This window comes from Diospyros lotus, chromosome 15, assembly GCF_014633365.1.
Source record: "Diospyros lotus cultivar Yz01 chromosome 15, ASM1463336v1, whole genome shotgun sequence".
Lineage (NCBI taxonomy): Eukaryota > Viridiplantae > Streptophyta > Magnoliopsida > Ericales > Ebenaceae > Diospyros > Diospyros lotus.
The window spans coordinates 19,317,991-19,343,416 of NC_068352.1; the positions used below are offsets into that span (position 1 = coordinate 19,317,991).

General features: G+C 37.0%; 1 protein-coding gene across 1 annotated transcript; it reads left to right on the forward strand.

Annotated features, from left to right (window-relative positions):
* Positions 1-1,695: 1,695 nt before the first annotated feature.
* LOC127792088 (ubiquitin-conjugating enzyme E2 36-like) lies at positions 1,696-24,923 on the forward strand. Its single transcript, XM_052322430.1, has 8 exons — positions 1,696-1,835; positions 1,956-1,983; positions 2,123-2,209; positions 22,416-22,474; positions 23,550-23,591; positions 23,670-23,743; positions 24,132-24,229; positions 24,731-24,923. The coding sequence occupies exons 1-8, from the start codon at positions 1,800-1,802 to the stop codon at positions 24,766-24,768; spliced, it is 462 nt and encodes a 153-aa protein (XP_052178390.1). The 5' UTR covers positions 1,696-1,799; the 3' UTR covers positions 24,769-24,923.
* Positions 24,924-25,426: the final 503 nt, after the last annotated feature.

The window sequence follows — 25,426 nt, forward strand, 5'->3', positions numbered from 1 at the left end:
TGCAATCAATCAATCAATCAATTATAATATTTAGGCTAAATTATTCATTCTAATGCCTTAGTGGACATTCCCAGCAAGGAGTGGGGACTGGGGAATCTTGCCTTTTGTACAATTATATTAAGAGTTTCTAAGTAAAATTTCACTAAAAATATAGAGTAAAGTGAAATTTTAAAAACATTTAAGAGATCATTACCACACAAAAGCTTTTACCCAGAATATAGTGTCCTGTAAATGGTAATTGAGGGAGATGTCAGCAATGAATAACAATTATGAGTTATATTCAATGTAATGATAATATTATATTAAAGGCATAAATATGATATTACAATTTAATATCAGCTTTTCATGTATTTAAAACTTAAATGCATGACAGTTAATTAAAATAAACTCTATTTTAAATTTTAAAATCTAAACTATCGGTCGTTATGTATTTAATATCTAAATGCACGATAAATTATTATTGAATTATAATATTATGTTAATACGATAATATAATATTATCGTTGCATTAAATATTTTCTTCGCTCAATGAGTAGAGTTTGAATATAAAAATAATTTTTGACAAAATTGGTATGAACCAAAAACATAATCACTAACAAATATTAGTGAGCTTAGATTGCGTTTTTTTTACTTTTCAATTTTCAGTTTTGAGTTTTGAATTTATTTTCAATTTTATGTTTTGGTAGTTTATTTTTAAAAAATTGAAAACTTATTCTCTTTGTTATTTTGAAAAATTATTTCTTAAAACAAAAAATTAGAAAACGCGTTCTTTTTGAAATTTTAAAAATATTTTTTAAAAATATTTTATTCAATAAATTTGATTATTTAGTAAATTATAAATATTTAATATTAATATATTATTAAAAAAATATATACATTTTAAAGTTAATAAATTTTGTAATATTTTTTCCTATTATAATAATAAAATATAAATAAATAAATGTGTTTTAAGTTTAGAGTTTATTTTGGATGAAAACATTTAAAATAACTTTTTGTTGTTTTGAGTTTTTTTTATATTTTTTTTTTGTTTTCAAAAATATATTTTTAAAAACAGTAAAGAGAATGTGTTTTCATTATTTTAAAAAATTAAAACTAAAAATGACTTGAAAACAATAAAGAGAATGCAACCTTATAGTTTCATAAGTTTTAAACATTTCTTTTTTAGATATAATATAGTTTATTATAAAATTAATTTGTTATTTACATTAAACAATAATTATCTTATTCGATACTAACGAGCTCAGAGATTATTGAAGAAATGAGACCTAATTGGGTCCCACTCTTCATAATTAAAACTCACTTCTGTTAATAATCTGTTATCACGTCAATATTTATGTTGTCTAACGAAGTGGGCAACTAATCAAAATTATAATTTATTAGTTTATATATAGTTGAAAGAAATAATAATGGTGACAAAAACTTAAAAGAATATTACTAAACTGTGGAATGACACCTAGACACTTACCTAATCCTAGGAGTTACGCGATGTTGTGACACCATCCAATCTTACACATATGCCAAATAAGTCAAAAAGCCAAAAAAAAGAGAAAGGGAGGTGTATCTTTCCACACGTACAGACAACTGCAATTTTTCAAACCTTGGGAGTCAATATGGCGATAAGTATGCGGTGGCGGGTACAAGTGACATAATAATTTTATTTTATTTTATTTTTAAAAAGAAAGTAAAAACCAAATTAAAATTCTACAAGGCTTTGGTTCATAACTTGGAACCCTTGCTCCATCCATTTCCTAGGAAATCGAAGTTTTCGTGGAGGCCCCAAGGCCCGACGAAGAATCAAAATGGCGAACAGCAATTTACCTCGTAGGATCATCAAGGTACTCCTACTAATATCTCTCCCTCGATTCCCTCTTTCTCTCTGTATGTATATGTGCGCAAATTGTTCAATTTCTCTGGGTTAGGTTTCTGGTTATATGCGTTTCTTTGTCTTTGAACAGGAGACGCAGCGTCTTCTCAGCGAACCAGGTATCCCGCTTTTTCTATTTCTTGGTCCTGATTTTAGTACTGCTTTGGGCTTGAAATTGTGATTGTGAAAGCCCAGCTGTGAACTTCTTTGCAAGGAGGTTTTGATATATAGTTACCTTTTGTGTAATGCAAATTGCAGCCCCAGGAATCAGTGCCTCGCCTTCAGAGGAAAACATGAGGTATTTCAATGTGATGATACTTGGCCCGACGCAGTCTCCTTATGAAGGTAACTATTTTTGTCTATGCTTGTTGGTTACTCTGGAAATACTCTTTCTGTTTTCCAAGTGTTGATTTTTACTCACAAGAACTAGCTGTAAAAATGATTAATTTTTTTTTAAACTAACATCCCTCTTCTACTTTTTGTTGCTTATAGAATTTGTTGCTCTGTGGATTTTTTAGAAATAATAAAAAAAAAAAACAGTTTTCCAGTGACTAAGGGCAACTTTGACTGTTTACAGCCTGTTTGCTTTACTGTTTTCATGGGTGAAATATAACCAGTTTTGAGTCTCAACTGTGACCGATTATGTCCTCTCTTAACTTAATCCTTTGTGATTTTGTCTCAATACCATTTCCGTGCATGCCAAAGACTTAGCTGTCGTGTTCTTTTAGCAGTAAATTCTGGTCCTACTCTTGTTGATGTTCTTCTGGAGGTAGACGCTGGTTATATTTGTATTACAGGGAATGCAAAGGCATAAAAGAAGTGTTGCTGTAAAATCTTCCACGTGAATTGGGTAATGTCATGCACCTTTGAGAATAAAATTAGTGGGGGGTTGAAAGGTAATATATACCCAATCTTGTATCCAAATGACCTGTCAAAGAAGGCACCAGAGTTGGGTGGAAAATCAGTTGGAAGTCCTTGCCAAGATTGGTAAAGAGTACGGAATCTGTAACACCTTGCTCTCCCGGGCGTATTACTAAACCGAAAACTAGGGGATTTTTTTCGTATTAAGGAAATAAGTAATTGAACTTCTATTGTTAAATTGATTCCTTCCCCCTTTGCTCGTTCAGTGAATCTGCTAACCCATTTTCATTTGGTTAAGCAAGTTCATACCAATAATCACTAGAGAGTCTCACCCTTAATCTATTTGAAGATCCAACATTTATTCTAAAATCATGATTAAGGGTGATAATCAGAGTTTCAATGCATCTAACGTGCTTAGATCGAATCTCACGATCTTACCATTTTATACTCTTTTTGAGTCATCTTTAGTCTACCTTAGGGTTAAGAGACTCCTAGAATTTTTCTTTGTTATGTTTTGCTACTTAACATCCCCATCAGAATCAAATGTTCAAAATATCCAAATAATTATCAAAATTCATGAAAATTTCATAACAAGAACACTCATAAGATGACCTTGTGTAAAAATATCAACTTCAAAGGATATTATTTGACCCTTCGAAACATTATATAAAGTTGATTGTTCACAGTATTCACTCTTGCTGTAACACACTTCTGTATCTCGGATATCTGACTAACTAAATATCCACCTTTTCATGAGATCTATGCACCATTAGAAGGCTCACTCGATGGGATAAAACATATTTAAAATTCATTTTATTTTATTGAAGTTTGAACTTCCTGATTTGACTCTAAGTCAGCTAGTTTGATTGAGTGGTTGCACATATCTTTTTCCACAAAAATCAAAGGGACTTGAAATCGAGTTTTCTAGAAACTGGACTTCTTTAACCATCATTTGGAATTTTCTTGTATTTTAATACATTGTCTACTGAATCTAGGAAGCTGTCAAAATGGACTGGTTCATAGTATTGTTTTGTTTCAAATCATTTAGACATGTTTTATGAGCAAATTCATAACTAAATGTAGAAAAATCAATTTTCAATGATTCTTACGACTTCTTCGACAACACATGCTAGTTTATGGGAAAATATAGCTGAAGACAATCATACATTGGGGACTTTGTTTAAGCCAAAATAGTAAGCATTGATAACATAGACATATACCGATTTGTCATGCCAAAATGTTTATGATGTAGTTGACTTACGAACCAATATGCATAGTCTACATATCTCTAGATGGGGTTTGTTTCCATTCAAAATCCATCTTCAAAGATTATAATCCAAAATATGCTAGACATAGGGACATTTAGATTTGGTACATAACATGGATTTATGTCTAACATGCTTCATTGCTCAAGAAATAATGATTTCCTTCAAACATTGATCTTTTCATTGCCCTTTGAAGATCCCGCATCCACATTTACATATATATACATTTTGTAGAACGAAGATATATTTGGGGGCGAGCTATACATTTATCAAGCATTGCATAAACATTTTGACATGTATTGCATTTTCAACAAACTTCAAATGCATCAAAACATTCACATATAACATGCATTTTCCAAAGAATACCTAATAAGCATTTGCATAACCATTTTTTTAACATTTTCCACAAGATATTCAAAATAACATTTATGAAGTCCAATCATCTTGTCAAATAGTGCAAGAAAAGTTTGCTCATATCCCTTACCTTGATAATATGTTTGAAGAAGACTTGTTTTTCCCCATGCCTTCCTTTCAAGACCTTTGTTTTGCCCCTAGATCTTCCTTTCAAGACCTTCTTCTATTTAGCCAAGCCTCCTTTCTTCTCTATTTCCTCCACTCAAATCTCACACTCTTATCTTCTCTCAAAATAGTGGAAGGCCACCCCTTCTCCCCGTTTATGTAGGCTTCAATTTTTACCCTAATTTCCCCATTTAGTGACCATCTAAAATTGAAAAGATTTATTTTAAATTGGATATATTTTTAGGGGTGAGGGTGGCATGGGATAATGGTTTGACTACAACCCATCCCTAAAAATGAAAATTTTGGAGGAAGGGACCCAAGGGTCTCTTTCCTCCTTAGTTGCTAGCCCCTGCAACAGTAGTGTTGCTGCCTGCAGGGGCAGCACATGACCATTAATATTATTGTTAATAGTGTTATTATTATTTTCTTTTTTTTTTTCTTTTTTTATTTTATATATATATATATGTTTCACTTTTGTCTTTTTCTCCATATATATATATCTACATATCTATTAGCCAATTTCCTTGGTCAAGTATACCACTTCCTAATATAGATATATAGATATATATATTTATATATACACATATTCAATCACTACCTTAGTCAAATACGTTGTTATATTCAATATCAATTTAATTTCACACTGATTCACTAACTCAAATAAATCATCAAATCTCACTATTTCATAATGTGCACTACTATTCAATTACCAATTGAATTTATCTTGGGTCCAAATTTTACAACCTTTACTTAAGAAATAATTATAAAAATTATTTTCCACAAGAATTATTTTCCCAAACCACTCAAGTATCAAAATTTTGAATACTCACTTTGATACTTTGAAACTTTTAATAATCATTCTTCAAAAGTTAACTTCCCAAACATTCTAGAAAATCTTGATAGTTATATTAGCACCTCGAACTTCCAAAAATTGATACTTCAAAATCCTAAGGAGCTTTGGGTAATCCCACTAGTATAGGAATTTTTAATTTATTCATCAATCGTGTCTATTTTAATAATTTTTCCTCATAAATTAACATTCCAAAATTTTGTAAAATTTGTGTTACGACCCTAGGGTTTGGCTAGGGTTTAGATGGAAAATTGAGAAGAATTCAAGAGAGAAAGAGAGAGGAATTGGAGGAAGACAACAAGAATAGAAGTAGAATAGAGAGGAAGGGAGAGAAGAACACAAAGATGCGAGAGAGAAATTTGGGAGATAATTGAAGAGAGAGAAGCATTCAATCAATTATTACTTAATATCCTCCAAAAGAGCCTCTCGAGCAGCTTATTTAGCTACTCTTACTGTTAGTGCTTTTAGTTATCATTTGCAATTGAAAGTATTATAACTTCTCATCTAAAGCATAAATGTAACTAAAGAAATACAAGAAAAATACAATCAGTAATTGTCGCATGCTTAATGACCATTGTATCCTAAGGTCTATCATGTTCTTAGGAGCAATAGAGGGCAATATTGTAATAAAGATATAATACTTGTTAGGATTACAGTTGTATTGCGCATGAGTGGTTGTATTCTATATGGGTGCAATGGCTGTGAGGCTATAAATAAGCCACTGTTGTAGGAGGAGAATTATGTTTGAATTGTTGAATGAAATCTCTCGTTTCCCTCTCTTGAATTCTCTCAATCTCTCTCCAATTTTTCTCTAATCTCTCTCTTTCTTTCCCTCTCTATTATGTTCTTCCTTAACTTCCTTCCATCTCTTCCAATATAACTTCCCCAATTACCTTTTAAACCTGTCATAAACCTAGGTTCATAACAGTTGGTATCAGAGTATCGTTCCTCGACGATTTTCTTGTTGATTAATTTCCAACGGAAAACGTTGCTATTGTTCGGCCTACTATCCCACACATGACTCAAAATTTGATTCTGATGCAAGGAGGATTGATTCTCAGAATTAGAAGGCTACTACGGAATCTGGAAGTGGCGGTGATTTTGACAACCTCTGGCAGTAAGTTTGAGAAGAAGACACGACTGTAGGTAGGCCAGAGGTATTGAATTTCAGGAAAATTGAAGTAGAGCCAACCAATCCTAAGCTATCACGATTTTGAAGGTAGAACCAGACCGATGATCTCAGTCGTGAGTCCAGAGCTAGTTGTTGCATGTGAAAGGGCGACTGTTGTGAGGCAATTTCGAACGAAATTTTGGTAAATATTGTTTGAAATTGGAAGGCGAGCATGTGAGTAAGACAAGGAAGGGGTGTCGCGGCTATTGTCAATTGCGGTTGGTGATTGAGTGCGCGATTGTCTTAGGCTGGTGGGAGGTGATTATTGCTTGGAAATTTTGGGGCACCCTTGTTCGACTTTTGAAGATGAAGACAACTAGCGATTGTAATTTTGGTGATTCCGACAAATTTTAGTGATTTCGGTAAAGTGATTGAATAGTGAGAACGACTATTCTAGAACGCAATGCAGGAGGATTGGCGTCCGGCTTGAGAAATTCGAAGAGTGTTGACCGAGTAGGAAGATGAGCTGCAGGTGGAGCAAATTGAATCCAGGCAAATTCAGTTTCACTGATTTTGGTGGAGGTGGTTTCTCAGCTATCAATCCTCGAGGCAATCGATTTTCCACCAACAATCAGAAATTTTGATGGCAAATGATATCGGGATGAAGCACAAGGAATCTCGATGGCAGCAAGTGTCGGCAACGATGATGGAAAGGCAAAACAACATGGGATCGATAGAATCGACAATGGAAAAGAAGTTAGACAGTGTTGCCGATCTGTTGTAAAAGGAGATCAAGCACAGGCCTGAAATTGTGGATGAATTCAGATATTGGATGATGGACCAGTGTATGATAATGTTTGCCAAACAGAATCAGGTTAGACTACTTGCTTGTTGGCTTTCCAAAGAATATTCAAATCTCATTATTATAGAAAAACTACCTAATCCTACAACTAATCCTTACTCTCCTCCAAGAACTGGATCAGGTCCTATTCCAGTTGACCTTACTCATCCTTGGAACGGGAACTCCATTGATAAATCTCAGAGTCCAATGCAGGGTGATAGAACTCTTGTTTCGGAATGGGATGTTGGAATATCTAAGGCAGAAAATGATAATAAGAAGGACGTGGTTAAGGAAGCATTACTTCTTTAGGAGTTCCCTAAAATACAGGAGCCTAAGGAGGGGTCAAAACTGTGGGAAAATGATTCATTGCCTACTTTAGATTTTGGGTTGAAGAAGAAGTACTTTGATTTAGGCAGCAATGACAAGAAGGATGACTGTAATATCGGGAATAATTTTGGCGGTGAAAAGCATAATCTCAAGGAAAACTGTAACGACCAGGTTGCTAGGGCAGTAGATCCAAAGGAACCAACTGATCTTTTTGAAGGAGAAGCTCATGTAGAGGGACATTCCGGCAAACACAAAGAAAAAAGAGTTGTTGAATTGTTTGCATGGAATCAGCAGGTTCCAACTGAAAATTCAGTCTATATTAAGGAAGTTGGTGCTAGAACTGAAATAAACTTATCAAGGGTAACTCTGGATCTTAAAGAAGAAAGGAGATTGGATAAGGAGATCTGGGTAGACCACATTTTACAAGAGCAGGAGGCCGAAGATTTGGTTGAGAATCAGTCTATAAATCGGATTGGGCCGGGGAACTGCTGTGAAGATGGCTTCCATGCAGTTGATATGTCGGTCAGGGATATTGTTCCATTGGATAATCTGATTATAAATAATGTTTGGAATGAAGGTAGTGATGGAGGCCTGGTTTCATCCATTAAGGAATCCATGGGACTTTCTCATCACTTTCTATGCAGCCAGTATGTCCGAACAACAAGGGCATGGAAATTTGAGTCCCTTACCATTGCTGGAAATGGTATGTTGGGAGGTATGTCCTTAGCTAAGATATCTTTTAATGTTGTGAAGGTGTGTGGATTTGATAAGGAAGTATGGGGACAACTTGTAATTGAAGGACAGCTATCGAAAAGAATTGATTCAAGCTGTATGGTCGGAAATGAGGTTTTGCATAAGTTAGACAATGACAATTCTCAAGGAGGGTTACAATGTTTTGTACCGATAAAGCAAAATACTGTTTTAGAAATGAAAGAGAGCATGGCTTCAGCAAATAAATTCCTAACAAGATTTTAGCTAAGGAAAAGGGCTAAGGAGGCCAAGAGTTTTGCGGTGGAGAACAAAGCTCCTGTAGGTTCATTCTTGCTACAGCTAGCTGCTTAGGATTTCTATCACCTCTGTTGAAGGGAGGATTGAGGATTGGAGTTTGTGCTGCAGCAACTCCTAGATCTAATCTACATTGCTACATGTAAAGGCGTTTGCGGATATTGTTGCGAAGGGTGATGAAGTATTCAAGGACATGAGAACCACTGTAAATTTGTTATGCATACAGAGGTTTTTCAAAACTTCTCCATCCAAGCTGTGGAAGAGAAGGAAAAAGCATACTAGAAGTTGTGGAGGTTTGGCATTTCTTGGGGACAAGAAATGTTTTAAGGCAGGGGGAATTGTCATGTTCCTAGGAGCAATAGAGGACAATATTGTAATAAAGATATAATATTTGTTAAGATTACAGTTGTATTGCACATGGGTGCAATGGCTGTGAGGTTATAAATAAGCCACTGGTGTAGGAGGAGAATCATGCTTGAATTGTTGAATGAAATCTCTCATTTCCCTCTCTTGAATTCTCTCAATCTCCCTTCAATTTCTCTCTAATCTTTCTCTTTCTTTCCCTCTCTATTCTGTTCTTCCCTAACTTCCTTCCATCTCTTCATATCTAACTTCCCCAATTCCTTCCAATTACCTTTTAAACTTGTCATGAACCTAAGGTTCATGACAATTGGTATTAGAGCGTCATTCATCGGCAGTTTTCTTGTTGATTAATTTTCGACGGAAAACGTTGTTGTTGTCCGACTTGTCGTCCCGCACAATGACTCTCAGAATTTGAAGGCTACTACGAAATCTGGAAGCGATGGTGATTTCGACAACCCCTGGCAATAAGTTTGAGAAGAAGGCGCGACTGTAGGCATGCTAGAGGTATTGAATTTCAGGAGAATTGAAGTAAAGCCGACCAATCCTAGGCTATAGCGATTCGAAGGTAAAACCAGACCGGTGATCTTAGTCGTAAGTCCAGAGCTAGTTCGATGCATGTGAAAGGGCGACTATTGTGAGGCAATTTCGAACAAAATTTTGGTAAATATTGTTTGAAATTGGAAGGTGAGCATGTGAGTAAGACGAGGAAGGGGTGTCACAGTCATTGTCAATTGCGGTCAGTGATTGGGTGCGTGATTCTCTTAGGCTGGTGGGAGGCAATTGTTGCCTAGAAATTTTGGGGCACTCTTATTCGACTTTTGAAGATGAAGAAGGCCAGCGATTGTAATTTCGGTGATTCTGGCAAATTTTAGTGATTGAACAGTGAGATCGACTATCCTAGAACGCAAAGCAAGAGGATTGGCATCCAACTTGAGAAATTTGAAGAGTGTTGACTGAGCAAGGAAGGCGAGCTGCAGGTGGAGCAAACTGAATCTAGGTGAATTCAGTTTCACTGATTATGGCGGAGGTGGTTTCTTAACTATCGATTGTCATGACCCAAGTAGTAATTCAAGGGCAATATAGTAATAGTATTATAATAATAGTTAGGAGATATTTTAGAAGCACATGGGGTGCATGTGCTAGGCTGCTATTGAGCTTGTAATGCCTATATAAGGCTGTTGCTATTGGTTTGTTAGGGTATGCTGAAAATTATTGAATTGAAATTCCATTTTCTTTCCTCTACCATTCTTCCTCTCTTTTTCTGTTCTCTATTTCTCCCTCTCTTTCCCTTAATATCTCTCCCTCTAACTATTGATTTCTCCCTCCTACAATCTGATTTTCATCTCCAATTCCTCTTTAACCTATCACAAACCCTAGGTTCGTGACAAATGGTATCAGAGCATGTTCCTCGGCTGTGATTTCAATCTATTCTAGACGGAATTGAGGCAAATATAGTGATATAGGCGAACTGTGAAAGAGCTTCAACAGAATCGATCGGCCAACAATTCCAATTCGATTCCTAAGGAACAAGAACAGATCGTCACCGAGCGAGGCGTCCCTTGGAACTGATTGAGGCTACTTTGGAGGACAGTTCGCGGAGCCGGTCGTGTTATAGGAAGCGATTGGGTGATTGGTGTCGCGGCTAAGGCTCCAATAATCTTGACCGGAATCGAAGACAAGCAAGCTAGGAGGATTCGCGATTAGAGCGAACGACTGGTATGGAAGATCCGCTGAAGTTGGTGACGCGGACAACACTAGAGGCAACACGAACTGAGGAGCCTTTGCGATTAGTGTCGGAGTCCGTCGAAGGTGATCTAGCAACAGATTCGGAATGGGCGAGGCAAGATGTTGACGAACGACAGTGAATTTTAATAAGTCTTGCCCAGAATTGGCGTGCGAAGGAGAGGCCGACGGTGATACCGAGTTGAATTTGAAGTCCAAATTAGAGTAGCGCAGCAGGTATGGGATTTGAAACGGAGCAACATTGAAGGTGGAACAACAGGGTGATTTGCTGCAGTTTTCTGAGTTGCTGTAGTCGATTTAGAAGGCGAGGTATAAAATCGTTGTCAGAGGCGTTGCGGCAATTTCAGCAGGACATATCAAGTGGGTTGGAAATCAGATAGCGACTGTGATCATCACGATAGGTCATAATAGACCATCAAATTCCGACTATTTCCGAACAAGACGAGCTAGGCAATCTCAACAGCAAGCTCTTGTACAAATTTTGAAGGCGAAGGTGGTCGGTGATTGGGCGGTAGCTGGCGCTGGGAGGTGTTAATCTCCAAGCAAGCGAGCACACTCAGTTCGTAATTGGAAGGCGTAGCAGAGAGTCTGGGCGATCTTGATTTGCTGTGATCGAGTGCTGGAAACGATTGCACCAGGCGATTTCGACGAAGCTTCCAGCGACTCCTAGAGCAGTTTTGGTTGATCGGAAATTGCAGTCGAAGCAGATTTGGAGTGTTGGACAATGACCAGAGGTGAAGCGAACGGCCCAGAGGGTTGCGATTGTCCAAGGCGAGTGTGAGTCTGTCGGAGGTGGAGCGGACAGCCCAGCGAGTTGCGACCAGACCGGAAGACTAGTCCGACCAGACCGATAAGTTTCCTACAGGTGCGGCTGTGTGCTACGGTTTCAGTTGCCTTCCGACTCGTGTTAGTGAAGCGACTGAGAGGGGGGGGGGGGGTTTGCTGCCGCTATCCATTGCAATGGTTGATGGTGGCGCATGCAATTCTCTTGGGTTGGTGTGAGGCTACTATCTCCAGAAATTCTGAACAGTCCTATCTGACTTTTGAAGGCAAAGGCAATTGGTGATTATAATTTGGGTCAATCCAGCACATTCAAGCGATCTGACAGAGCAGATCCAATCTTCATCTTCTTCTGCTGGTGCAATTCCATCTAAACAGTCATGACATTGGATGCTCCTTTTGGAAACTTGGAGAGAAGGTTGGGGCGCTTTGAGAGAAGGGTGAATGGGTTTCTAGATGAAATGAGGGATCAACTACAGGGTCTCATGGACATGTTCACCCGCCAAAATCAATCATCCATGAAGAAACTGACTCCAAATATCCTAGAGAATACTGAGAGGTATGCTTCCTCTTTCTCATCACCACCTCCTTCATCTAATTGGAATGAATATGAAAAAGAAGTGAGAAGACTTAAAGAGGCAACTACCCAAAGGCTACAAAGGGAGATGCTTGGAGATTGATGTTTGTCTAATGTGGTGGAAGAATTCTACAAAATCAAGCAAGATGGGTCAGTAAGGGAGTACGAAATGAGGTTTGAAGAGCTGAAGGCCTTGATGCACAATTATAACCCCTATTTGGCAGATGATTATTTCGTTTTAAGCTTCTTAATTGGCTTAAAATCAGAATGTCGATTAATGAAGGGGATTCAGCCCAAACTGTCAAGCAAGTTGCTGATAGTGCCTGATTCCACGAATTTGTGTTTGAAGAACAGAGGAAGGAAGAGGAGGAGAAGCTGAAAGAAAGAGCAAACAAAGAAGCAAGGAGCATTGATCATTTTATGAAAGAATTGGAGCATGAATCAGAAATGAAGGAAAGGCGGAACCAGGAGCGTGGTGAACACCACAGTGAAAATTCTGCCCCATCCAACCGAAATGATGAGAACTGCTATGAAGATGGCCTATTTGTAGCTGAAATATCTTCTAATGTTGTGTAGCATTGATCCTAAAATGTGCCACAATGTTGCTGTAAATTTTGAGGTTGAGGAGCAACATCAATTGAAGGTTGAAGGACTGCAAGTTACAGCTGTTGTCGGTGACCGGAAACAACTAAATTCAAGGAAGGCACTAGATGAGGATGTAGTGACTGGATTTGGCATCATATTGGATCCTCAATCTATGGGTATGAGCTATCTTAAATTGGTAGCTATCACCAACCCACGAGAAATGGTATGCCACTCCTTGGAGGAAGATGCAGTTTGTGATTGCACTGATTATCATTTTTGTTTCAATTGATGAGTATCCAAGAACAAAGAAGAAGTGGCCTAGAAAGGGAAGGATAAAAGAAAGAACAACCAAGCTAGAGAGAGTTGGTATTGGTTGATGAGCAATGACTAAATTGTTGTAAGTTCTTGGGGACAAGAACTCTCTCAAGAAGGGGGGAATAGTCATGACCCAAGTAGTAATTCAAGGGCAATATAGTAATAGTATTATAATAATAGTTAGGAGATATTTTAGAAGCACATGGGGTGCATGTGCTAGGCTGCTATTGAGCTTGTAATGCTTATATAAGGCTGTTGCTATTGGTTTGTTAGGGTATGCTGAAAATTATTGAATTGAAATTCCATTTTCTTTCCTCTACCATTCTTCCTCTCTTTTTCTGTTCTCTATTTCTCCCTCTCTTTCCCTTAATATCTCTCTCTCTAACTACTGATTTCTCCCTCCTACAATCTGATTTTCTTCCCCAATTCCTCTTTAACCTATCACGAACCCTAGGTTCGTGACATCGATCCTCAAGGCAATCGATTTTCCACCAACAATAAAAAATTTTGATGGCAAATGATATCGGGATGAAGCACAAGGAATCTTGATGGTAGCAAGTGTCTGCAACGATGATGGAGAGGCAAAACAACATGGGATCAGTAGAATCGATAGTGGAAAAGAAGTTAGATAGTGTTGTCGATCTGTTGCAAGAGGAGATCAAGCATAGGCATGAAATTGTGGATGAATTCAGAAATTGGGTGATGGACTAGTGTATGATAATGTTCGCCAAACAGAATCAATTTAGACTACCTGCTTGTTTGCTTTCCAAAGAATATTTGGATCCCATTATTATAGAAAAACTACCAGATCCTACAACTAATCCTTACACTCTCCAAGAACTGGATCAAATCCTATTCTAGTTGACCTTACTCATCCTTGGAACCGGAACTCCATTGATAAATCTCAGAGTCCAATGCAGGGTGACAAAAGTCTTGTTTCGAAATGGGATGTTGGAATATCTAAGGCAGAAAATGATAATAAGAAGGACGTGGTTAAGGAAGCATTACTTCCTTGGGAGTTCCCTAAAATACTAGAGCCTAAGGAGGGGTCAAAATTGTGGAAAAATGATTCATTTGCCTACTTTAGATTTTGGGTTGAAGAAGTACTCTGATTTAGGCAGCAATGACAAGAAGGATGATTGCAATATCGAGAATAATTTTGGCGGTAAAAAGCATAATCTCAAGGAAAACTGTAATGACTAGGTTGCTAGGGCATCAGATCCAAAGGAACCGATTGATCTTTTTGAAGGAGAAGCTCATGCAGAGGGACATTCCGAGAAACACAAAGAAAAAGGAGTTATTGAATTGTTTGCATAGACTTAGGAGGTTCCAACTGAAAATTTAGTCTATATTAAGGAAGTTGGTGAACTCCGCCTGGGGATGTTATCCACTACCGGTCCCAAGCTCGGATAAAGGAGGAGGGTTGTGTTAGGTAGCCGACAGCCAACGTAAAACTTAGTCGGATCCAAAACATGAACTCTAGACAAATTATGAAAAAACGTTTGGGCGTGGGCGTAACCCTTCATAGCGACGTGCTACACTGCCCGCATGTAGTGTCAAGTGGGCTAGGGCCGCTGCATCGGCGCCCGGATGTAGTGACAAATGAGCAAGGGTTTTCGCATTTGCTTGGACGGATGTGGGTAAAGAAGTTAGTCCAACATCAAAATCAAAATCAAAATCAAAAACAAAATCAAAATCAAAACCAAAACCAAAAACAAAATCAAAATAAAAAACAAAATCAAATTCAAAGTCAAAGCCAAAAACAAAATCATAGATTAAGGATTGGGTCATGGAACATAGGAACATTAACAGGCAAAGCTATGGAAGTGGTAGATGTGATGATTAGGAGAAAGATTAATATTACGTGCCTTCAAGAGACGAGATGGGTAGGGAAAAAAGCAAAAACTTTGTCAGAAAATGGATATAAAATATGGTACACAGGAAATGATCAAGCAAAAAATGGAGTGGGGATCATTATGGATAAAAGCTTAGTAGATGAGGTAGTGGATGTAAAGAGAATAGGGGATAGGATTATTATGGTGAAAGTTATTCTAGGAAGAATGACTGAATATCTTTAGTACATATGCACCACAGGCGAGGTTAGGTGAGAAGATAAAAGCAAAATTCTGGAAGGATCTAGAGGGACTCATACAAATGATACCAAGAGGAGAGAAAGTGATTATAGGAGGTGACTTAAATGGTCACGTGGGTAGAGACGGAAACGGCTATAGAGAGGTACATGGAGGGTATGGATTCGGGGAAATTAATAATGAGAGTAAGTCTATTCTAGATTTTGCAATGGCATATGGGCTCATCATAACCAATACTAGGTTCAAAAAATGGGATGAACACTTAATCACATATAAAAATGTCACATCAAGCACCCAAATAGATTACTTCCTCATGAGACAAGAGGACCGGGTATGTTGTAGGGATTGTAAGGTAATACCAGGAGAGTGTTTGACTACTCAACATAGACTTCTAGTACTTGACGTCCAAGTAAGAAATTGGAAGAGAAAAAATCACATAAAACAAAATCCAAGAATCAGGTGGTGGGATTTAAAAGGGGAGAAACAACTAATCTTTAAAGAAAAATTAAGGGGTAAAAGAGAATGGAATGGAGAAGGACAGACAAACCAAATGTGGAGAGAAATGACTAATGCCCTGAGAAACACAACAAATGTAGTGCTTGGAGAGACAAATGGTAGAGCCCCTAACCTTAAGGAGTCTTGGTGGTGGAATGAAGAAGTGCAATTGAAAATTAAAAATAAGAAAAATTGCTATAAGACTGTATATCAGTGCAACAATGAAGAAAATAAAAAAAATTATAAAGAATCAAAAAAGGCAGCAAAAAAAACTGTTAGTGAAGCAAGGTCAAAAGCATACGAGAATCTATATAAACGACTTGATACAAAAGATGGAGAAAGGTATATATATAAATTAGCTAAAGCAAGAGAAAGAAAAACAAGGGATTTAAATCAAGTGAAATGCATAAAAGATGAAAATCAAAATGTATTAGTGAATGAAGGAGCGATTAAGGAGAGATGGAAGGAGTATTTCACAAAATTATTCAATGATGATGGCGATACAAGAGTTAGGTTGGGACATCTTAGTAACTCCGAAGGGAACGTGAGCTATACATTTTATCGACGCATAAGTCCAAATGAAATAAGACAAGTATTAAAAAAGATGAAAAATTATAAGGCGGTGGGATCGGATACTATACCAATAGAAGCATGGAAATGCATGGGAGAAGAGGGTATCTCCTGGCTAACAAAATTATTTAATGCGATTCTTAAATCAAAAAAGATGCCAGATGAGTGGAGGAAGAGTACTTTGGTCCCTATATATAAGAACAAAGGAGATGTTCAAAACTGTGAAAATTACAGAGGAATTAAGTTAATGAGCCATACCATGAAACTCTGGGAGAGAGTAATAGAGCAGAGGCTCAGAAAAGAAACAGAGGTCTCAGAAAATCAGTTTGGTTTCATGCCCGGTATATACCTACTGAGGCGCCTAATGGAAAGGTATCGGGATCATCAGAAGGACCTACATATGGTGTTTATAAATCTAGAAAAGGCCTATGATAGGGTTCCTAAAGAAGTATTATGGAGGGTTTTAGAGAAGAAAGGAGTCCGAATAGCCTATATACAAGCCCTTAAGGACATGTATCATGGTGCAGAGACAAGGGTCAGAACATGCGGAAGGGATACTGAACCGTTTAAAATTACAATAAGATTGCATCAAGGTTCTGCACTAAGTCCATACTTATTTGCTCTAGTAATGGATGAACTCACTAAAGATATTCGGATAGATGTGCCATGGTGTATGCTATTTGCAGACGACATAGTGTTGGTGGATGAAACAAAAGAAGGAGTGAACACTAAGCTTGAGTTATGGAGAAACAATTTAGAATCTAAGGGATTTAAATTAAGCAGAAAGAAAACAGAATATATGGAATGTAAATTTAGTAAGAATGCAAGAGTGGAGGATGTTATAATAAAATTGGAAGACCAAATCTTACAAAGAAAAGACCATTTTCGATATTTGGGATCAGTGATTCAAAAAGATGGAGAAATTCACGAGGATGTCACACATAGAATTAAGGCAGGTTGGCTAAAATGGAGAAATGCATCGGGGGTGTTATGTGATGATAAAATCCTATTAAAATTGAAAGGAAAATTCTATAGGACAGCTATAAGACCAGTTTTGTTGTGCCGTTCAGAATGTTGGGCAGTCAAATACCAACATGAGCAAAAGACGAGTGTAGCGGAGATGAGGATGTTAAGATGGATGTGCGGCCATACAAGAAAAGATAAAATTAGAAATGAAGTTATTCGTAATAAGATAGGAGTAGTGCCAATAGAGGAGAAGATGAGAGAGACTAGACTAAGATGGTTTGGTCATGTGAGAAGGAGACCAAGAGACGCTCATGTGAGGAGAGTTGATGAAATGGAACAATTAATCAAAAAAATAGGTAGAGGCAGACCTAAGAAGACTTTGAGGGAGACATTAAAGTTTGATATGAAGTGTATGGATCTCAATGAAGATATGACAAAAGATAGAAATACATGGAAGTGTAGAATTCATGTAACCGACTCCACATAGTGGGATAAAAGCTGGATATGTTGTTGTTGTAAGGAAGTTGGTGCTAGAATTGAAATAAACTTATCAAGGGTAACTCTGGATCTTGAAGAAGAAAGGAGATGGGATAAGGAGATCCGGGTAGACCACATTTTACAAGAGCAGGAGGCTGAAGATTTGGTTGAGAATCAGTCTATAAATCGGATTGGGGATGGGAACTGCTGTGAAGATGGCTTCCATGTAGCTGATATGCTGGTCAGGGATATTGTTCCATTGGATAATTTGATTATAAATCATGTTTGAGATGAAGGTAGTGATGGAGGCCTGGTTTCATCCATTGAGGAACCTATGGGACTTTCTCATCACTTTCTATGCAACCAGTATGTCCAGACAGCAAGGGCAAGGAAATTTAAGTCTCTTACTTTTGCTGGAAATGGTATGTTGGGAGGTATGTCCTTAGCTGAGATATCTTCTAATGTTGTGAAGGTGTGTGGATTTGATAAGGAAGTATGGGGACAACTTGTAATTGAAGGACAGCTACTGAAAATAATTGAATCAAGCTGTATGGTCAGAAATGAGGTTTTGCATAAGTTAGACAATGCCAATTCTCAAGGAGGGTTACAATGTTTTGTATCGATAAAGCAAAATATTGTTTTAGAAATGCAAGAGAGCATGGCTTCAACAACTAAATTCCTAACAAGATTTCAGCTTAGGAAAAGGGCTAAGGAAGCCAAGAGTTTTGCGGTGGAGAACAAAGCTCCTGCTGCTCTGTTCATTCTTGCTACAACCAACCGCTTAGGATTTCTGTCATCTCTGTTGAAGGGAGGATAGAGGACTGGAGTTTGTGCTGTAGCAACTCCTAGATTTGACACTTCTACATTGCTGCATGTAAAGGTGCTTGTTGTAAAGGGTGATGAAGTATTCAAGAACATGAGAACCGCTACAAATTTGTTATGCGTACAAATATTTTTCAAAACTTCTCCATCCAAGCTGTGGAAGAGAAGGAAAAATCATACTAGAAGCTGTGGAGGTTTGGCATTTCTTGGGAACAAGAAATGTTTCAAGGCGGGGGGAATTGTCATGTTCTTAGGCGCAATAGAGGGCAATATTGTAATAAAGATATAATACTTGTTAGGATTACAGTTGTATTGCACATGGGTGCAATGGCTATGAGGCTATAAATAAGCTACTGCCGTAGGAGGAGAATTATGTTTGAATTGTTGAATGAAATCTCTCATTTCTCTCTCTTGAATTCTCTCAATCTCCCTCAAATTCCTCTCTAATCTCTTTTTTTCTTTCCCTCTCCGTTCTGTTCTTCCCTAACTTCCTTCCATCTCTTCTGATCTAACTTCCTCAATTCCTTCCAATTACCTTTTAAACCTGTCATGAACCCTAGGTTCATGATAGGGTCATGACAATCTCATCTCTTTAAAAGATTTCTTGTCCTCAAGAAATCACAGCAAGGTTCTGAAATGATTTTGGCCATTGATTCTGCATGCCTCCCCTTAGAAGAAATTACTTCATCCAATTCCCATATTCACTATCTAGTTTCTTCTTCGCCTTTTCTTGTTCTTAGCTCTTGATTTCCTTTTCTTTTGCCTTCCCATTTCTTTTTCTCCAAAAACAGCAGTACTATGATTTGTTGCAACACCTAGTTCAGCCACCCACCCATCCCTTGTTGCTATCAGAATTAATTTTAATTGACCAGTCATACCTTCCACCATATCATCTCCAATAGTAGAGGAATTCAAATTGCTCTGCAAGCCAAAACCAAATTCAATGCTGCTGCTCTCCAACGGAAATTTGAACAAGCAAAACAACAAAAACCCTTGCACAATCTTCCTAGACTCATCACGTTTCTTCCATTCATCTTGCTTCAATTGTGTCCTCTGTTGCTCCTGAGTTGTTTCCTGCTTGCTTTCATTCACCAACGGTTATAACTTCCAAGGATCAACCAAAAACACATCTATTGACTGCAAACACTCCTTGTTTTGATATATGCAAAGGACCTGGGACATGTATTTGTGCTCATATTTGAAGAAGGTCATTATGAGTAACAATTTTGGTATGTGTTTGTAATCTTTTTTTCCTTTTGTAATACTGTGAAAAATCTGTTGTCTCTCATAGCTGATTTTATAAGGAAAACTCATGTTGGATGTACCAGCTATTTAGATTCTTTGGTTACCTCTCCTATACATCATTCTTATGCTGAATTAACGCTACTTAAAAAAGAAACAAAATATGTGTTTGTCCTACTTATTTTCCTTTGTACAATCAAGCCCACCTTTACTCAATGGTTTTTCAGTTAGTTTTTGTCATGACCCTAGGGGGTAGTACTGTAATTGGGAGGGTATTAACCTTGTAAACCGTTAGGGTCTAACTGGAGGAGTTGGTTGGTTAATAGGCGGGAATGGGTTGATTGTATAATAGCTTCTTGTTAGGCTATTAAGTAGTTAGAAGAGTTGTTGCTGAATTGGCCAGAGATTCTATATAAAGGAACCTACAGTATTATGGAGGGATATCGGTTGAATGAATAATCAATTCCTCTCTTTCTTGATTCTCTCTCTCTCTCTGTTTCTATCTCTCTCCCTCATTCTTACATTCTATAGTTACTGAAATTGCCAGCCCTAATTCAAGGGCTTGACAGTTTTGACACCCATAGTTTCTTAATTTACTTTAGTTTTATCACAATTATCCTTTAGGTTGTTGGCACTTTCTTGATTATTCTTACCAAAAAAGAAAAGAAGAACTTGATTGCAATCTGTTTCTTTGAGTGGGACATTTACCATTAACTTACAAAACTTGTGTTTGTTGGGACTGACTTTTCACGTTCTAATCAATATAGAGATGAGCAGCGGATTAAGGGGTTGAATGGGCTTGGTTCTATGAGAATGTTCAGTGGATTAAGGGGTTGGTGATCTGGTGAAGTTCTGTGTTTGCACAAAATACTTACATTGATGGAAATGGACTTGAGAAAGTGCAAGGAGTGTAGAGATTTAAATATAGGAAATTGAGAATTTGAGGGAAAATCAGGAAACTATGTAAAGGCCATAGGATACTGGTTTTGTTTGGTTCCTTTATGTTTGCGAATATGTGGTTGAATGGGCTTGGTTTTATGAGGATGCACAGTGGATTAACAGGTTGGTAATCTGATGAAGTTATTATGTGATTACACAATAAGACTTGCACCAACAAAGATGCACTTGAGAAAGTGCAAGAAGGAGCATTGAGATTTAAATATAGGACGGTGTCAATTTGATGGAAAATCAGGAAACTAAATGTCATAGGAGATGATGTAATATGTTTTTTTTTGTTTATATTTTTTGTATATATATTTTTTCTAGTCAGGCTAGTTTTATTATCTTAATAATAGTAGCGGGGAAGGGCTTGTAGATGGATGATGAGCTTGAAAATGATCTGGTTCTTCTGGGAGAAGCTATAATGGAAGCTTTTGATTGAAGACTTGAGTCTAATGGTTTGCTGTCTTTGTTTGGTGGAGAACAGGATGGTTTTAGAGAGGCTTTCTTGGAAGGAGTTGGCTGAACCTATTGAAAGCTTCACTGGTGATATTTGAATGTATCACCATTTGAATGTATAGTTGAAACTCAAGAAACTCCCTGTTTATATTTGAATGTATAGTTGAAATGCACTTAAAAAGAAGTTCAAACTTTTATCTGGTAATTATGACTATCTTGCAGGCCTGACTTACTAATTTTGGATGTCTTGAAAAAAAAAGAAGAAAAAACTCTTGGTCAAAGCAATGATCTTAATGATCAAGAGTTCATAGTACTAGTGGTATTATCAGAGCTTTAATTTGAATAGTGTTTGAGTTCAATTTATGTCTTATGTGTTTGCCCCCGTCTGTGTTTGTTGTACATTATTGTTCTACATGTATTAGTGTACCTGTATTCACATGCAAGTTTTATGTGAGGGGGAATCTTGAAAACTATGATACACATTTTCTTAGCTTCTGCAACAGATTAGGCTTTTGGAGCAAGTGATAACATTGATTTTAGTTTCCCTCTCTTGGCTTTCGGCTAGTTTAGATGAACACGAATGCATGAATATTTGTGTGCTTTACTCTTGTTTTGTCTACATAAACGGCATATTTTAACCATTGTCATATACTACTCCCTAAGATCCATGAGAATGTGGCTTATTAGTTCTATTCCTTATTATCTTTCTTATAAACTCTTCAATATTTCTATGGTGTTTTTTTGTGTAACATAGAGAATTAGAAATAGAATGGTATCAATAATCTCTCAAAGTACACCAAATACAGCTTGAATTATGAGCTATGCTTGCCAGGCCAAATGATAAATGTTGGAACATATTCCATACTGTTATTATTCATGTTCCTATCCCATGAAATTGCCTGACATGTGGAGAATTCATGTAAGAAAAATTCGGGTGGAACATGTTTTTGATTCTTCCCCTGGAGATTGGGTACTCTTGGTATTGTTATTTGTTTATTCCCACAGTACAATCCTGCTATTATGTTCCTCATATTCCATTTCAGCTTTAGTTCTTTCTGGCTACTAACTGACAATTTATGTTGTAGTTCCTTGCCCTCAAATAAAAGAGAACTTTTTCTTTCTTGTGATCCTTTTGGTTGTCACCGATATTTTCTTTTTTTCCAGAAAATAATTAACTAAATGCAAAGTTGGAGTTCCTCATCTATTGAAGAGATATTGATTTTCAGCCGTTATAGGCTTTGTATTTTTATTTTTGAATCTTATGAAGAGCAATCATCTCTTTACCTCTTGTTTCCTGCAGATCATTTTAGTTTAGGATTTTAACCTTCATGTTATCTTGATGTCCTCAGGAGGTGTATTCAAGTTGGAACTGTTTTTACCCGAAGAATATCCGATGGCAGCTCCCAAGGTATATAACAATCTTCTTTTTATGCTGTTTCTCATGCTGTGCTTGTTATGTTATTTTGGGGCCTTTATACATGTACCTGCTCAATGAAAGTTTAAGTAATGATTCGAGAGAGAATTCAAGCCAGAAGCATTAGGAGGCCTAGTAGAAATAATTTATTGTAGACGCTATTTTCCCTCATCTCCGGACGGTGACAATAATCCAGGTTGCATTGTTAATAATCTATCATACTGCAAGTCTGAAACTGAGTTGCCAGCTTGCCAAAGTATACCAGTTGCACGGTTGCATCATCAGGTATACTCTCAGTAAGCTGAACATGTTGAATGCTAACTGTATCCTGGGCTCGTCATTTTCATCCATTCTGCTCAGTCAGTATACATATCTGTATATCCAAAAATAATTGATTAAATGGACCATTGGGGTTGCACCTGATACTATTTTGGAAAATTTTCCCATGGACTGAATGTAAACATTGATTTTGGAGAATTCTTTCATCAACTAAAAGTTAAAAAGGGGGAGTTGACTTTGCTTTTTGTGATGATGACTTGAACACATCAGAGGACTGGTCTCAGAAGTTGTGCTCTGTTCCATTAATTGAAGTTCTATTTATGTTGCTTTTCAATCTTAAATAACAAAACAAACTGGAATAGAAGTTTGCTTCTTATTTGAGTAGACATTGCTATTCCCAGGCGTCTTTTGAATTCTCTAGTTTTTTCTAGACAGGGTTTAACTCCTCTAGGTATTACTGATCAGAAGCTGTATTTTATTTCCCAAGTTATATTTGTTTGCATTTCTTCTTCTTGTTTAACCATTTCATGGTTGAGGAAGTAGCTGGTATTTGTGTCAAGCTTTGACAGCTTGTTCTATTGCAGTTGAAAGCCTTAGTAAAGAGTTCTGATTGGCAGGGCTCTTTATACTTTGCTCATTCAATCTCCCTCTGCTTGTTGTCTATTGACTCTAGTCAAATCCTGGCAGATAGTGAGCAACATGTTATCCTCACAAATTATCCTTGATTTTGCCAGTTGATGTCCCATGTTCATTGCAGTTTTATTTGTGTAACTGTTATTCCTTCTTACAGGTTCGATTCCTGACCAAAATCTACCATCCTAACATAGATAAGGCAAGTCTCACTCGTACTCTTCGACCCCTTGGTTTATGCCTCATTATCCTTATTCTAATTAGAGAAGTTATTGCACAGCTGGGAAGGATCTGCCTTGATATTCTCAAGGATAAATGGAGTCCTGCCCTCCAGATACGCACTGTATTGCTGAGGTGATATTCCTGTGCTCTTTTGATGAAGTTCTATTTTCTTTGCTTGAAGTTGGCTTGTTAACATACTATTTATGAAGGCCATTTGTGTTATAACTTGCTGCTTAGAGAAAGGCATAATACATAAGCCACTGAATGTTAAGAAGTGACCGAACAAAAAAAAAAAGAAAAGAAAAGAATAATTAGACGTCAAAATATGGCACGAACTGCCTATATGAAGTGCTTGTGGGTCTCACCGTCAAACACTCATCTCTCCTCACTCAGAGGATGCCATTTCATTTCACCCAGCACAAAAAAATAAAATAAAATTTTAATGGATGTGGTTCCTGCATTATAACTTTAAAGCAAAGTTTGAGTTGACTAAAATAATTGCCTTTATGTCATGGGCCAGCATTCAAGCTCTACTGAGTGCTCCAAACCCAGATGACCCACTTTCTGAGAATATTGCCAAGCACTGGAAAACCAATGAAGTTGAAGCTGTTGAAACAGGTAAATAATTTCCATTACATCCAAGTTGTGTTGGTATATACACAAATGTTGGCAACGTACATATGAGGATCATTGTAGGCAGTTTGCACGTGTGAACATAATATCTTTACATTTTTGTTTTCCTGAAAAGAATGCATATCAAAAGGAATACTGGCCCTTTTTTCCTTGCTCCAACCCCCTTATATCAAACCTTAATGTTAATCTTATTACACGGGTCAGGTATATGAATTCCAACGCCCCATTCTATTTATGTCTTTATCTTCTGGAAAACTTTTATAGCTCATAGTTTACGTAAGAGTCTCTTATCAAAATTTTCTTACTCCCTGGTTAAGTTAAAGACTTGTTTGGTTAAAGACTTGTTCCGCTCCCTCCACTTTTCAGTTCTCTCATTATTAGTGGCTAAAATTTCACATCTGATGTGTGTTTTGCTTTTGTGATAATCTCTCTTTTCGCAGATGGTTATATTAATGTGTTTTGATTTTGTTAATTGAACTCCTACAGCTAAGGAATGGACCCGTTTGTATGCAACTGGAGCATGACCATTGGAGTTTACTGCTTGCAAATATTAAATATATGGTCCCTCCAATGTATATTAAGTGAATGATTGCCTTAGTCTCCCAATGAAAATGAAAACAAGTGTTTGTTATAACAGTATGATTTCCAATCTTATCTAAGCCCCGTACCTATTGAATTCCATCTTACTAAGTCCATTGACTGTTCTGTTTGAGAAATTAGATTATGCCCTTCTATCGCCATGTCTCTGTAGAAGTGCCGTCAATGAATTTCATCCAAAATGTCAATTTTTTGCGTGCATTTTAAATTTATCTTTAAAATTTTTATTTCATAATTTATGAAATTTATCATAATCCCATGTTGCTGTATCTAATCCTCTTTAAGATCTTGTTAGTTAGCTATAATGGCTTAAATGAATCGACGAATTAAGCCCATAAAATCTTAGTTTAGGTTTATTTGTTTAGAATTTGGAGCTAAAAAATGAGGCTTAATTTTGTTGAAATTGTTATGCCGGGTGTGTTGGGGAATATAACGTTTGCTTGATGCTGATAAATCAAGAGAGCATCCTCTCTCTTGTATGCCTGCATTGAGCAAACTTGATGTAGATAAGAGAACATTTCTCTCTATCTTGTTTGTTAAGTTTAAATTTAGCTCATCTATGCAAAAGAGTATCAAATGAGCTTT

What these genes read in the sequence shown, in the direction of transcription:
- LOC127792088 (XM_052322430.1), top strand. Translation starts at nt 1,800, where the DNA reads ATGGCGAACAGCAATTTACCTCGTAGGATCATCAAG. An exon ending in GCGTCTTCTCAGCGAACCAG is followed by an intron (nt 1,984 to 2,122) that starts GTATCCCGCTTT and finishes TGCAAATTGCAG; the next exon opens with CCCCAGGAATCAGTGCCTCG. An exon ending in AGTTGAAGCTGTTGAAACAG is followed by an intron (nt 24,230 to 24,730) that starts GTAAATAATTTC and finishes GAACTCCTACAG; the next exon opens with CTAAGGAATGGACCCGTTTG.